The sequence below is a fragment of the Balaenoptera musculus genome, chromosome 1 (assembly GCF_009873245.2).
Source record: "Balaenoptera musculus isolate JJ_BM4_2016_0621 chromosome 1, mBalMus1.pri.v3, whole genome shotgun sequence".
NCBI lineage: Eukaryota > Metazoa > Chordata > Mammalia > Artiodactyla > Balaenopteridae > Balaenoptera > Balaenoptera musculus.
Genome location: NC_045785.1, coordinates 166,530,126 through 166,546,287, shown reverse-complemented (window position 1 = coordinate 166,546,287; position 16,162 = coordinate 166,530,126). Strand labels below are relative to the sequence as shown.

General features: G+C 36.0%; 1 protein-coding gene across 2 annotated transcripts in view; it reads right to left on the bottom strand.

The window, feature by feature from the left end:
• The window catches only part of EPRS1 (glutamyl-prolyl-tRNA synthetase 1), a 67,965-nt gene that overhangs the window by 1,295 nt on the left and 50,508 nt on the right, over positions 1-16,162 (bottom strand). For both annotated transcript variants that reach the window (XM_036841345.1, XM_036841356.1), the window contains 10 exons: positions 15,520-15,571; positions 14,832-15,041; positions 14,373-14,445; positions 12,960-13,039; positions 12,629-12,730; positions 11,421-11,576; positions 10,753-10,950; positions 10,099-10,272; positions 6,153-6,313; positions 3,665-3,743 (listed from right to left, as the gene is read on the bottom strand). In XM_036841345.1, the coding sequence (XP_036697240.1) occupies positions 3,665-3,743; positions 6,153-6,313; positions 10,099-10,272; positions 10,753-10,950; positions 11,421-11,576; positions 12,629-12,730; positions 12,960-13,039; positions 14,373-14,445; positions 14,832-15,041; positions 15,520-15,571 (1,285 nt within the window). The remainder of the gene's footprint in view (positions 1-3,664; positions 3,744-6,152; positions 6,314-10,098; positions 10,273-10,752; positions 10,951-11,420; positions 11,577-12,628; positions 12,731-12,959; positions 13,040-14,372; positions 14,446-14,831; positions 15,042-15,519; positions 15,572-16,162) is intronic.

The following is a 16,162-nucleotide window of genomic DNA, read 5'->3' as shown; positions in this document are numbered from 1 at the left end:
GCAAATGAGGCGTTGGAGAACTGCAACTAACAAGCCCAGCTGCCACAACGAAGACCCAGCACAACCAAATAAATTAATAAATGTTAAAAAAAAAAAAAAAAGAGTAATAGGCAGAATCAAGAGACCTGGGATTTTATCCTAATTTTGAAATTCACTGCCTATATGAAAATCTCTAGCCCTGAGTTTTCTTCTGTAAAATGTGGATACTGGACTAGACAAGAATTAAGATTTCTCACAGCTGTTAATCTTAAATTTTTCATCGCATGTCTACTTCAAAATGACGCTTCTCTGCAATAATAATTATGCATTAGTCCTATAAAAAATTCCTGTTAGTAGCAGAGAGATCAAAGACATGGATAATTCCCAAACATTAGAAATGCTAGTTTAAAAGCAACTAGAAGGTCATCCAGCTTCTTTGCCAACTTCCCATCAACTAGTCCCAGCCACACCTTCCATGCTCAAATCGAGTCCCTTCTGGAAACCCTTCCTTGCACTTGGGATTTGGTTAAACATTTTTCAAAAGGTTTCTCTAAGAAGTAAAGTAAAAGTAAATAGAGATGAGGACATTACAAAAAAACGAGTAATTCAACAGGAGAACGTTACTGCAGGGCAAGGAGGGGTTAGTTTTCTACGTCTCTTGTGTTGATTAAGCAAAATATGTTAGTCTAATTCCCACAGTTGATAAACTGTTATTTTCATGATGTGCATTAAGACAATAAAGAGGCGGTCAACTTCTAGGCATGGTGGGTGGGACGAACGGGTGAAGGGAAGGTGGAAAGGAAGGTAATAACAAGTATTTTGAAAAATTTTAGTACAGGTTTTAAAATATATACTTAAATTATATATTAACAATTATATAGTTATTTTAAATATATAAATATTTTAATTAAATATACAAATAATATATAATTAATAATTATTGGATATATAAATAATATAAAATTTAAATATAGAAATTGTTCAATGAAAACTGAAGCAAAAACAAACCTAGAGATATAAGAGCTGAAATAACACAAAGTTACTCACCTGTATTGAAACTTGGTAAATCATTAGCATTTATACAAACAAAAAGCATGAAAAAACTGTACATTCATAAAAGAATTACAATTCATTCCAAAAGACAGAATAGGGGGAAAACTCTAATCAGTCTCTAATTATGTAATGATAAAAATATTAAGACAATTACAAAGAATGTTTTTGAATAATAAATTTGGTTTCTCAGAAATTTTACTTGTGTTAACTCACAACACTTAAAGCTATTTTTTAAATAACTTTCACAAAGTTTACAGTAAGTAGTCTTATTTTCTTTTCTCCAAGCAAAAAATAAAAATCACTAAGCCTTGAGAAAGTATTTCTAAAATAATAATTTTTAAAATTTAAAATGGTGCAGCATATGAACAAATTCAACGAAAGCTGTTATTAAATGTATTTGGACTCATAAATGATAATTTTATTTAAAAAAAAAAACCGTGTTTTAATTCTTTCTAGCTTCAAAGTGAAGTTTAGATGATATGACCTGAAATTTCTTTTTACTACACACATAATTCATTAATATAAAAGGAGAACATGCATTTTTAGGCTATTTATTCAGCCACGGAAAGGTTTTTACCTTTTTGTCTTTTATTATTTCTACATCTATGTTTTAAAAAGACACAATCTTTTACAATATATATCTTGAACTCTGCAGCAGAAAATGGTAATGACGAGAAATATTCATACTCAAAAATCATTGATCAACAGATTAATAATGAATGTCAACAGTAATAAGTATGTTACATATAAATGACATTTATTTTTCATTCAATTAAGATCATATCCCCTTGGAAAAATTTGCTAAAATCAAGTCCTATAAATCAGACATAAAAAAAATGTTTTTTTTCATTTTTACCAACAGGGAAGAGTAGAAAATCAAACTCTCACCTACATTCAAGTTCTGAAGATCCCTTCCTCCTTCTCCCCTCCCAGTAAATCCAACTTTATATACAACAGCCTCAAAGCTTGCTTGATGGTCAGTCAACATACCTAAGCTGACCAACGTGAGGTGAGATGAGGGATGAAACTGACTACTGAATACAGGAAACAAAATCTGCTTTGATCTCTACATGATCTTCGGACACACAACTAAAATACTATATTCTGGTTCAGGAGAGATGTTGAAATCTCTCCTGTATCTTATCTAATATTAGAGTAAAAGATATGATTCCATTAATATCTGCTGAGATTCATTTCTTTGACAGCAATGGATTAACTGATACTCTATCGATTTATTAACTCTTATGCAATGTCTTTAAGACTGTACTGCAAAAGTGACTACCATGTTTCTATAATACAGGAAATTTTAAAAGTCAACAATTAATGGAACAAAAAATTATAAAAAATAAATTAGAGTGAAAGAAAAAATATACACAGAATCAGATGGCTATCCATTCTCCAGGCAGAGGGCTAGAAGAAACAGAGATTAGAAGTATATAGTTTGAAGTCACGTGGCAACTTATGGACACCAGAAAGGTGGAAGATTACAAGGGCAATAAACCAAGAATAACAGAAGGCTAAATACTGAAGAGTTATGATCTGAAGGGGGTTTTGATACCATCTATTTTGTACTCATTTCACAGATTAGTAAACTGAGAGCCAGAGAGATTAACATTTTCTCAGCTCATGCAATAAGAGACATATTAGGAGGGAATGAACATAACCAAGCAAAATTTTGTCTTATACCCTCACCATGAATTTAAAAAAAAAAAAAAAAAAAAGATACAGAAGAAAGTACATTAACACATTTTTGACCAGAGATGTATTATGGCCACAGGCATTAGTTTCTGCAAAAATCCCCCAGTCAATAATGTGTTAAGTTGAATCAGAAGAGAAATCTAAATTCTAATACCAGGTCTGCTTCTGTACGGCTTGGGGTAATTTATTTAGACTCTGGTCCATGGTTTTCTCATTTATAACCTGGGGACACAGGACTGGCTGTATAATCAAACATGTGCACCAAAATACTAAAGTTCATAAGTGATTCATTCCAGGAATTAATAACTTTGCAAATCAAGACCTCTTCTTTATGAAAATTAAGTTTCGGCTGGCAACTTCTGCATACACACAACACATAAAGCTGAAAATCTTAAAGAGCCATTAGGGAAACCTGTGTAGTTTTAAGGAATCCAGAAGTACACACTCATTCTCAAAAACAGACTTAGAAATAAGTAATATGTTTCTTTTATTATTCAGAAAGTTCAGTCAATTAAGATCTGGGTAAGTATATATGCTCAGAGAATAGAAACGGGCCTTCCTTATTTTAGGATCTGTACATTTCTAAAACTAGAACAATGCTTACTTTAGGAACTTACATCAAACTGAGAAAACAAAATTTTTCAATAATAAAAATATTAGGGGTCATACAGAATGAATTTTGTTCAGCCAGCAAAATGAGCATGGGAAAAAAACTGTTACATAATCAGTTTACAGTGTTATCCAAAAATGATATAATGTTGTAACGCTGCAGGAAAGACAGCGGAAGACAAGAGTATGTAATGCTGAGTAATATATAATCCTTTTGAGTGACAGGCTTTGAAAAAGGGATTAACATCATGCATAAATTCAGTGAGTCTTAAAATACCATTTATTGAAATATGTTTATATTCAAAACTTCGCGGAAGTCTCTTACCTTCCCAGAATCAAGCTCCTTCTGAAAGTCCTCCATTGTATTAGCCACAACCATATGAGTCTTAAGGTCTTCAGAAGCCCTAACAAACAATTAGAAAAGAATACATATTTTTTCTTACTCATATGACAAAGTTTTTTTTTTTTAAATGGCATAATTTAATGAAAGAATAATAACCTGGAAGAGAGAAGAATTCAATATGAACCTCAACTCTGTCTCTAGCAGTGACATTCAGTAAATCTCAGTTAGCTCATCACTGCATAATCGTGAACACTAAATGAATGGAGAATTTGCCAAGCACATACAGGTAACAATTACTTCTGTAATAGCCATTAAATCTCTACTGATCAACATGCTAATTCTTGACATTACCACTTATTACCTACAAGAGTGGGTTATTATTTAAACCTCTGGGGTCTTAGTTTTCCCTTCTACAAAATTGGAAAAATATTCAAATCTAACTACCATATCAAATTGTTAGAATCAAATACAAAGGCATGAAAATGTTTAAGAAAGGAAAAACACATAAATATACATTATTCGAGCTATTTTCACATACTATGTAAGTCTTTTGTAAGAACCTCAGGTTTCAGAAATGGGAATAAATATTCTCTTCCACACTCAAAGTCACACATTACATGAGGTGGTGACCAAGGAAGAGAAGGCATATTTTTCTTTTCTGAACCTCAGGGCTAGACTGTGTGGACCCTGGAAGCAACAGCTAGCTATCCACCACATCTGTTTCCTTTTCTTCTAACTTTTTTGCAGTGAGGTGGGCCCAAGTGACTAAGTTACAGCCAATGAGATGCAGAGGAAGGAACTCGCCACTTCCCAGGCTGAAGCCTTAAGGAGGGAGAAAAATGCACCTTTAAGCAACTTACATTAATAAATTTACTGAATAAAAATGTCAACAAATAACCCTGCTTTTTAGTCACTAAAGCAGTGGTTTTCCAACCAAGGGTGTACATGTGTATCACAGAGAGAGCATTTTAACATTACAGATAACCTGAAGGTATCTTTTTTTAAAAATAAATTTATTTATTTATTTATTTATTTATTTATTTTTGGCTGCATTGGGTCTTCGTTGTTGCGCGGGGGCTTTCCCTAGTTGTGGCGAGCTGGGGCTACTCTTCGTTCCAGTACACAGACTTCTCATTGCAGTGGCTTCTCTTGTTGCGGAGCACAGGCTCTAGGTGCGTGAGCTCAGTAGGTGTGGCTTGCGGGCTCTAGAGCGCAGGCTCAGTAGTTGTGGCACACGGGCTTAGTTTCTCCACAGCATGTGGGATCTTCCCGGACCAGGGCTCGAACCCGTGTCCCCTGCATTGGCAGGTGGATTCTTAACCGCTGTGCCACCAGGGAAGTCCGACCTGAAGGTATCTTAAAACTAATGAATCAGAATCTCCAGGTACGAGGCTCAGGTAAGTTTCTGTTCCCAAAGCTCCCAGGTGATCCTGAGGAGAATCTTTGGAAAAGCACGTCTGCACTGAGAGCACTATTCGAATGGTAGCAACAAGGACAGGCAGCTTTCTAATCTTTCGCCTCTGACAGTATCGCCTGTTCTGCGTTCAGATGAACTTCACGTGAATTATGAATTTGTAGGCCAAATAAATCCATGAAGTAACCCTTCAAAAGATATATTATCATTCGCATTTTAGGGCAAGCAAGCCAAGAGAAGCAAAATCACTTGCCTAAAATCACATAAATAAGCACCAAAGCCAAAGTTAAAACTGGTTCACTCCTTAAATGCAAGATTTATTGAACATGAATATGAATCAGGCACAAGGTATTAGAAGATAAACGAGTAAGATACAGGCACTACTCTCCCTTAGGAACTGAGCCTCTATCCGCAGTGGCCATGGTCCTTCCTCTCTGCTTCAGGTGGGTAGGAAAGAAAATAGGGTGCCACACATATGCCACCAATCTTCTAGTGACTCTGCCTTGAGATCTGTGATTCTAAAAGTCCCCTCTCCAGAAGTCAGGGCAGCCCCGAGGCGTCCCCTCACCTTTCACCCCCAATCCCAATCAGGAGGTTCTTAGCCTTCGTGACACATCATAATCACCTAGGGAGCATTTAATACTCTAGGTGCCAGGCCCATTCTAGACCAATTAAATTAACATCCCTTGGGGAGAGTCCCAGGCACAAGTATTCTGAAAAGACTCCCAGGTGCTGCTAATGTGTATCCAACAGGTGAGACTCAATGCCTTTGTCCCTCAAATTTTATATACCATGAAAGCCTGGATCTAAAATTAACCCAAATTACTCCATGGGGCAGACAGTCCGTCACTGCAAACTTAGTAGGGAGCAGAAAGCATACAGCAAAACATTCATAATACAAGTTAAAAATCACAAAGAGAAAGGCCGATTAAGAACCACGAGAGTGCAGAGGGAAAGAGTACTTCCCATTGGGGCAATCAAGGATTCCTTGGTATATACCTCAAAGGCTGAGCACAGTGTGAAGATGAGAGACACAAGCAACTCTAAGGAACTGACCGGGTAAAGAGGTTCACATGGATGTCTTCCAAAATAGCGTGAAGTTTCGTCTCAGCCTCATTTTCAGCAACTGTCAGCTTTTCTCCAGTGTCTCGTCTGACAGCAACAAACTGACAGCTCTTCATATCACGTGGCCCAACTTCAAGTCTAACCGGAACTCCCTAGGAAAAAGGCAGTTAAACATAATACATGCATGTCTCCAACTGAATATATAGACTTATTCCATGGCTTTATCTACTATAAATCATAAAAATCCAAAAAACAAAGACAGAAACAAACCACTTTAAAAAGTGGGTAATACTCCTGAGATATTACAGAAACCTCTTCCAATGAGAAGGCATAAACCTAAGGAAAGACGGTACTGCCCGGGTGGTTCTGAGCTAAGAGTTTAACGGGGAAACGTGAGGGTGGCTGCAGTTGTCTAGCTCAGTGTTGCTAACTTCTCTCCCGCAACAGCACACATAGAAAATTACACTGTATGGCACATGGGGGTAAATACAGAAGGCTTCTTGAGGCTGCAGCCACCCCAAGCCACCTGGGTACATCCCTGGCTCATTCATGGCACGTGGTGTGCTTTGGTCGGGAAGCCCTAGCTCTGGCTGCTCTACCCTGAGCATCAGAATCGCTGAAGGGCTTGTCAAAGCACAGACTGCTGGGCTCCACCGCCCGAGTTTCTGATCATATATTATTACATTATTTTATTGTTTTCTTTATTCATGCAATGCATGCATGTGTAAGAAACAGTGTTAAGTGCAATGAGATTTAAAAGATGAATAAGAAAGAGATCCTATCCTCAAGAAGCTTTATGTTTTGCAGGGTAAATAAGGCATGCATACAAATAATAAAAATCAGTACAGAAAATCGAAAGTGAGAAACTATCCTCAGTTGGAAGAGAGAAGAAAAGTTACTGGAGAAGGCAAAAATTAATGAGTAAATTCATCAGAATTGAAGAACGTACTATAAAATAACTGACCTATATTTACAAAAATGTCAATGCCACGAATGACAAAGAAAGGCTGAGGAACTACTTCTGATTAAAGGAAACTAAAAAGACATGACAATAAAATGCAATAGAACTACATCCTGTACTGGAAAAGGGGAGAGCTGGGACAGCTCAGAGCAAGGTTTTGAAGCTGCAGCTGGGTGAAAAGGCATCTTCACAGGAGAAGAGCCTGGCACGGGGTGTCAGAGCCCATGAGGGATGAGGAGGGCACTCATGCCGGGGAGTGGGTGGCAACAGCAATGAGAGAGTGGATGAACACAGGGGGACCGATCAAATAAACATACTAAGGACAACTGGAGCTAGGTTTTTCACTGTCAGAGAAGAGAGTTAAAATATGGAATGGGAGAAAACTAGATGGGGTCACGTGGGTTTTGACTGGAATTGAAGGTATCAGTGTGAACTCACGGTTATCAAATAACATAGATGGATACAGAAAAACAGATGTAAATACATGTGAGTATGTACGTACGTGTGTGTGTGTGTGTATGTACACACGCACACGCATTCTGTAGCCCCATCTACTGAGAAGGCTTGGAAGCAGTGAGAGCTCAAAAGTGATGGGCACACCCGCACTAAATACCATTCTTTCTTAAAAAGAACCAGGGCTTCTTAGAGATATGGCTAATTGCAGAGTTGGGGAAGAGAGAGAGAACAAGATAAACCCTACAAGATCTTCTGCCAAAAAGCAAGGACGTGCTAAAGAACACAAAAGTTAGCTTTAAGGGATCCTACTGGTCCCACAAAAGACAAATTTGAGCATCAAAATAAATAATAATAGTAACAGATTATAACCCACTGAATAATCTCAGAAACCATGGGTCCATAAAAAATTTTAATTAAGTAAAAAGCTAGTGAGGAATGTCAAGACCATGATAACTAAAGAAAAACTGAGGAACTATTCCAGACTAAAAGAGACTAAAGGGGCAGGATAACTGTATGCAACACATTAATTCTGAACTAGATCCTTCTGCTATGAAGGACACTAGTCGGACAACTCACAAAACCTGAACGGGTCCTAGAATTAGATGGCAGTAAATCTCAATGTTAACATCCTAATTTTATAGGCGTTATTGTGATTATACAGGAGAACATGTTGTAGAGTGACGGGGCATCAAGGTAGCATCTTGTTTTCAAATGGTTCAGGCAGGGAAAAAAATTTTTGTACTGTACTTCCTTTATTGTAAATTTGTGTTTGTTTCATGGTAAAAAATTTTATAACCCAAGTGGAAGAAACAGCACAAGCAAAGACACAGAGGTGGAAAAATAGACTGAGAAGAGAGAAAAGACCTATGAGAGGGGATAACGGAAAACAGAAGTGGAAAGATCATCTGAGGCCGAGTCATACAAGAGGCATGTATTCTGTTGGTGGTTTTTCTAAGTAACTAGTTACGAATTTACTTATAAGGGACTCCTGTTTTTTGTTTGGTTTTCAACAGCAACACAAAATTATCTTAATCATTCAATACAGTAAAAAAAAAAAAGTAGTTAATTCACTCATATTATTTTCCCCTATTTTCTAACGAAGAGTTATGGGAGTCAGTCGCTGGGTCCTAGTCTGGCAACCAAACCATACACCTCATTTATTAATCTGGGTGAGCCTCACAATACATACATCACACACACACACACACACACACACACACACGTGCACACACTTTACAACGTGAATCACTATCGAATAAATATGCATCTAGATCTCCCAAACTGTTTTCTTTCCTCGGAAATTCCTGGCCTTAAACGCACTAGCAGTACTTTTCACTAGCTAACGAACTCTCTTTCTCATTGTTCTTTAACTTTCGGCCCCAAGTTTAGCACTTCGGAACTTTGTTTTCTTTCCTAACTACTGTAGACAAGGACGCTGCAGCGGAGCCAAGCCATACTAAGGTGCCTCCCCCACACGGTACAGGTTCACCAGGGTACTGCAAAGAAGAGGGACAGGGACAAAGGCAAGTCAGTCCGAGGAGGAGGAGTGAGATGAAAGAGAAAGGGAAAGAGGAGAGACACAGAAGTAAGTGTGCATGACTTTCGTTCTTCCCTTTCAATCCAGCTAGTAGCAAGGAACAGGTTTCTTTTTGGTACCTCAGGCAAGTACAAATGGGTTTAGCAAGGTATTACTGCAATCACACAACCACTATTTCAAAGTAAGTAAAAAAGACTGCAATTAAAGGGAAATTACAGAGAAAATATTCACCTTTAAAGTCTTCATTAAAGGTAAGAGAGTAATAAATTTTTTCCTTCGTTAAAGGAAAAAATATATTACAAAAAGGAAAGTAGTATCAATATAACTACTATTCTTCAGCACAGAGATTTATCTTAGGGGCCATTTAAAACAAATAAAGGGATAAAGATTAGCAACTTTGGGAACCCGACATGTACACTGAATAATCCCAGTATTACTGAGCTTCCATATTTGAAAGACTGAAGCTGCAATGTCACTACACCTTCTCATCTACTGCCTGTCATATGAGTTTATAAATTCTTGACTCCTAATTGCTACTTCTAACAAGATCCCGTTTCATCGTAAGAAAAAAGTTAAATCCCAGAAGTTTGAAAAATGGAATAAAGAATACAGATCATCTATTAATGACAATGTGCAATAAATAAAAGTTATATCAAAAACATTAAACCAGAATTTAGACTAGCCTTGAATATAGAAAATAAAAATCAACAAACTGCTGTGAAACAATGTGGTGTGAAAAACCAAGTATGAAATTAATCTCTGATTAGCTGTAACAATGACAGCTAGTTGATGCCCATGCACCACTATTCTGATAGTCTATTTAAACAACGTATTTATTTTATGAATTCTTGATATAAACATTTTAGTAACAACCATATGAGGTTTATTAACCATAAACAAGGTCTTCACGATCACTTCAATTCTAACGTAACAAAAATCCAAATTGGGAGCATGGGAGTAAAATATGCAACTGAAGAATTTACCTTGAGCTCCCAGTGATTGAACTTCCAACCTGGTGAATAGTTATCTCGCAAATCAGCTCTAACTCGAATATTAACACTGAGTAACCGCCTTCGATAATCATTGCATTTTGCAATCAGAGCATCTCTGTCTTCTTCAGAAAGTGCATTTGTAATGCCACAAGGAATAACCACCACCTAGAATCCAGCACAGTATCACAAATTTATACAAAGGAGCAGTATATGGAAGTAATGAAGTCACATCACCACCTAGTATCCAGGAGTCAAAACCGCCTAGTGACTATGAACCTTCACACACATCAACTTGTATGGTTTCTAATCTACGCAGATTATCTAGCAACTATTTAATAGCTGCATATTGTTTGTCCATGTTAAATACATTTGTTTTTCATTTAACCTATTATAAATCATTATTCAAAAAATAATTTCTAAAACTTTTATAAAGTAGGTAAAAAAATTAAAAGAGTAAAAAAAAGTAACACAAATAATATACATAGTTACACAATAGCAAGGTTTAGACTGTATTCTACCTTGTTTCTGTATCAGCGAAATCTACCTGAATGACACTCAGAAAAAAAAATCACACTTTAAAATTTTCTTCGCTAAGTATGGCTTGTATTTTATAAAAGAAATGATAAACAGAAATATTTTCCTTACCTGAACACAGGCTACACGGGGTGGTAATACTAAGCCCATGTTGTCCCCATGAACCATGGTCATAACACCAATAGTTCGAGTTGTCAGGCCCCAGGAGTTTTGATAGGCAAATTGCTTCTCTCCTGGAGTCTTTGGATCTTCAAAAATGATTTCAAACATTTTAGAAAAGTTCTGCCCTAAATGATGTGATGTTGCTCCCTAAAACAGAGAAACACATCTTTTAATTTTAATAACCTATTAATGCCTTTGAAAATAATTACTGTAAGATCACACACCTTAAAATGGTACTAGACCTGCTTTATCTTCCCTGATTTTTTATATTAAATAAGTTTTTAAAGCATAACTGATAAAACAAAGAGACGAAGATTAGTCAAAAAATATATAGTAGCATACAGCTATGAGCAGCCCCTCTTATAGGAGTTACTTTAATTACAAAGGTTTTTAAAAGATCCATGCTTTGGTAATTCAGGATATAAGCCTTGATTTAACTGACCTTGGAGATTTACAGGGAATGGGACAGATTAGCCTGAAATTATAATACGGCCTTAGAAAGCATGTGATATACTGATTTTTAAGAGTCTACTTCTCTGACGACAGAAGAAACTTGTCAGATCTGCCCACAGGCTATGCTTACAGTCACCTAGGAATCCTATGCAGCAGTTTGATACCTGGATAGCTCTTCCACTGGCAGATATAAATGCTTCTACTGTAGTTGTGTAGTCTCCTCCCGCAAATTTCTCCTTTTCAGTCTTTCTTCCCTTTACAACAGGAATTGCCAGGAGTTCTTCATATACCTGAGCATATAAGTCAAGTATCTGCAAAACCTGTAACAACGTTTTAAATGAAAAGTGTTCAAATTTATGGTATATTTATTGATGATAGATCTATAAAAACTGTACTATTTAAAACTAATTGTGGGGCTTCCCTGGTGGCGCAGTGGTTAAGAATCTGCCTGCCAGTGCAGGGGACACTGGTGCAAGCCCTGGTCCGGGAAGATCCCATGTGCCGCGGAGCAACTAAGCCCGTGTGCCACAACTACTGAACCTGCGCTCTAGAGCCTGCAAGCCACAACTACTGAGCCCACATGTCGCAACTACTGAAGCCCACACGCCTAGAGCCCGTGCTCTGCAACAAGAGAAGCCACTGCAATGAGAAGCCTGCGCACTGCAACGAAGAGTAGCCCCCGCTCGCCACAACTAGAGAAAGCCCGCGCAGCAACAACAAAGACCCAAAGCAGCCAAAAATAAAATAAATAAAATAAATAAATGTATTAAAAAAGAAAAGAAAAAAAAAACTAATTGTGGTGGGAAAAGCACTTCAAACAATAAAAATCTTTTTTTATGGAAAGGTCAAAGCAGCCAGTGTGAATTTATTAAAACATTCAACAAAGCAGTATGCAAATAAGTGGAATAATTTTTTTAAATATAAATAACTTTAGAATATAAGAGAAAATAAATGCTTATGAAAGATACACAGTAACCAAGGTAAAAAATCTCCTGAAGAATAATTAATTTCACCCATGGGATTATAATTTCTTCTATACATTGAAGTCCAAAACTATTTTCATCTGAAAATTTAAAACGGCACATTTTCTAATAAAATTTCAGTGAGCAGTTTCTTAAGTCCACGTACATTTGAATTGACTTGTTTTTTCTTTTAACAGATACATAAACTTTAAGGAACAAAATAATTTATACCAGGAAATTATCTTTTAATGTCATTTTGAGATCAGACCAAATTTCAACTTACAGTTATTTACTGAATGATTACTATGTAAATAGATAGCACTGCATTACTTACAGCTAGAGGGGGGGGGAAAAAGCACAGCCTGGACAAAGAATTAGAACATAATTAATATGGAAGACAACTGTTATACCTCTTCTGCTGCCTCTTCAAATGTAGCAAATGCACTGTGCCCTTCCTGCCAAAGGAATTCACGAGTACGTAGGAAAGGCTGAGGATGCTTGAACTCCCAACGCTGGAAGAGGCAAGAACACAATTTAAACTTTAGAGAGAGCTTTTCAATTTTTGGTTAACAACTTTATATGGTAAGTAATAAGAAATCATAATTGTAATCCAAAATACTTCAAAAATGCTTCCATACTCCCAATCCTTTGAATATAAAAACAAGAAAAAAAAATGTGTGTGTGTGTTTTTAAATGAATAAGAAGAAAAATGAAAGAATGTAAGAAGGGGTGTGCACCTACCACCACATTGCACCACTGATTGAGCCTGATGGGCAGGTCTCTGTGGGACTGCACCCATTTCGCGTATGCAGGATACATTACTGAAAAGACACGGGAAAATACAGGCAGAGTTAGTCACTAAAGGTTTTATTCCCCTTTGAAGGCTGGTTAGCGTTAAACAGGAAACATAATTAATAGGAATTAAAATGCTGTGCTTGTGCAGGTAAGTGAATGGTATTGTATTTCATCAAACGAATTAGTCAAGGGAATAAGTCCGCCTATAACTGACCGTATTTTATTTTCTTCACAATGAGATTTACATTTAATTTGATAGCTTTTCGGCTGTTTTACTTCTAAACACACTAAGTGAAGATCTTATAGTATATACTGTGTTCTATGTTAAGTTATTTCCTTTCATTATCCTGTTCAATCCTCACATTCAACCCATGAAATAGATAACATAATCTCAATATTGACAACGTGGAAGCTGAGCTTAGAGAAGTTAAACCACTTGCTGAATCCAGAATTAGAAGCAGAATTTAGGTTAAATCCATCTGATGCATCTACCCAGGGTCTGAAACCTCTTGCCATTAACTGCTAATTTAAGTGAAGGTGCCTTTCTTATCATAGCCTATTCAGGATTATCTATAATTAGTAAAACAAAATATAACTTTGCCAATCTGGTATGTGAAAAAAAGCTGGTGTCATAATTTTAATAATACATCATTATACTATTATACAAGAGTATCGCTAAAAGTATCAAATAAAAAGCAAACAATCCTTAACTCTAAAGACAGATAATCCCTCTGGAGACAGTGACAAGCCCAAAGACTCAAAATTTCCAAGAGGTACTCCCATTTATTATGTGCAATTTTAGGAAAATCATTTAACCCTTCAGAGATCTTTTTTTTAACCTGCAAAATGGAAATAACAATAGCTGTCCCTACCTTCCTAACTACACTACTGTTAGAATAATACAAGGTGTAAATGTAATACAAGGTGTAAATGAAATCACTTAGTAACCTATAAAAACCCTATATAAATGTAAATGTAATATTAAAATGACTAATTTGAAGAAAATAAGGCATTAAACATTAGTGTTTGCAATTTTATAATCAATTCCAAGAATAAAAACTATTCCAAGAATAAAACTTCTTGGAAAGCTCTGAAAAATTAGAGCATGAAATCAAAAATGATTTAAAAGTGCTTTAAAAAAAATCTTTATCCTAATGATAAACAGCTCCACAATGAATACTGTACAGAGAATAAAATTCTACGCCACTTAAGTCTGCATTCATCTTCATCAACATTCATTAAACTTGGTATCATCAGTAAGGATTGTAAATATCACAAAATAAAAGGTGAGACTCAACTCTAGAAGCTGTCTCTAATGTTCAATGAGCTTTTCTCCTGTGTTCCAAGGCCCATCCTCACCTGTTTCACTGGTAGGACGAACAGCAATTGGTTCTGCCAACTCTGTTTTGCCAGATCTTGTCACCCAAGCAACCTAGTAAGATGAAATCATTTTTCATACATTTTTTAAACAGCACTTCAGAGGAAGAGCAAAGATACAGTCAAATCTCTGTTTCAAGTTTTGCTATATCAATTAAGGCAAGTTAAAATAACTGCTTCTGTTCACTGTGAGAAAAGGTAGATACTTACTGTCTTTATAATGTTTACTGAAAAGTAAAAGCCAGTTAATTAGTGAATGTAACAAAAAGAATCATGACTTGCCCTGATGAAAGAAATCTAATTTTTTTTTAAATGGCTTTACATTTCTCTAAGTTGGCTGCAGTAACTTGCCTTTTAAATTACTATTCAAGTATGAACTGAAAATATACTTCTGAGTTCATGACAGAAAACTGCAAAAATAAATAAAGCAGGCTAACTTACCTCAGGGGCAAAGTCAGCAATATGAGTCTTCTCTTTCTCTAATGCACCTTGAGACACAAACATGGGGAAATAGCAGTTTCCAACACCAAGTTTCTTGATCTCAGCGTCAAAAAAGTCCTTGATGGATTCCCAAATGGAATACGCCCAGGGACGAAGGATATAGCAGCCACTTATATCATAGTATTCAATCATTTCTGACTTTGTGATGACCTTTTTAAAAGAAAAATACAGTCTATGAAGCCTAAATTGAACCAAAATTACAGTATAAGTGCCAAGAGTGCGAGAGCCAAGCTTCAAGTCTGGAGGCTTCCTCTGCTGGTGCATCCTCTCAGTGGGCGTGTAGAATGGGTCATTCCAGACTGAGAAACACCAGGGCTCTCAATTCTTAAGATGACTTGAATTCTAACCTTGCTTCTGCTGTTTTACTATTTTGTGACTTAGCGCTAATCCCTTTACCTCACCAAAAAAACAAAACAAAACAAAAAAATCAAACAATGACTATCTCATAGGGCTACTTCTCAATTCAATCCTTTCTGTGACACTGCTTTGAAATCTGACATGTTACATGACTATGCTATGTACTATTAAAGGCATTATGCATTATTACTTTGTGTCTGGATTTAGAATCTAAATATAAAGTAGTCTTTGAGAAATTTAAAACGTAAAAATCAACTGAACCCATACTCACTTGAGAATACCAATCTGCAAGATTTTCTTCTTTTTTTGCCTCAAGACCCAACCTGCAGATATAAAAAATAAAATACAAATCTCTTCATCCAGCAATTGCTTTGTGGTTGAATGGAAATAAACCTCTAAACCTCAAAATAGCTTGGTTTTTCTTCAGTCTGAGTTATTTCTATATTTATATCTCTTCTATATTCATTCCCATGATGTTCTTAACCTAGAAAACAGTTCAATCATCTCTTAAAAGATGGTGTGATGCTATCCACCAAAACCTAGGAAAGCTAATAAGCGTAACAAAAGCTATGATTTTAATGCAGACATTCCTTTTACAAAGTTCTTTATAAGGAAATGTATTGGTAGCAAAGACAGAGCCTATTCACATAGTGTTCTCACTAAAAAATAAAAAGAATCTTTTGCCAGTTTCAATCCAGATAAAAATATAGTTAGTAAGATCAGTGTCTCATTGAAAGTAATATGTAAAAAGTAGTAAAGACAATGGCTATATGTATACATGTGTCAATATATAAGTGTGCATATATATATATATATATATATATCTCCTTACACGTAAGGTTTTTTTCTATAAGTTTTTCCTTTAACCACAGTAAATAAAAGTTGCAGAGACAGATGCTTCCAAAATAAATTAG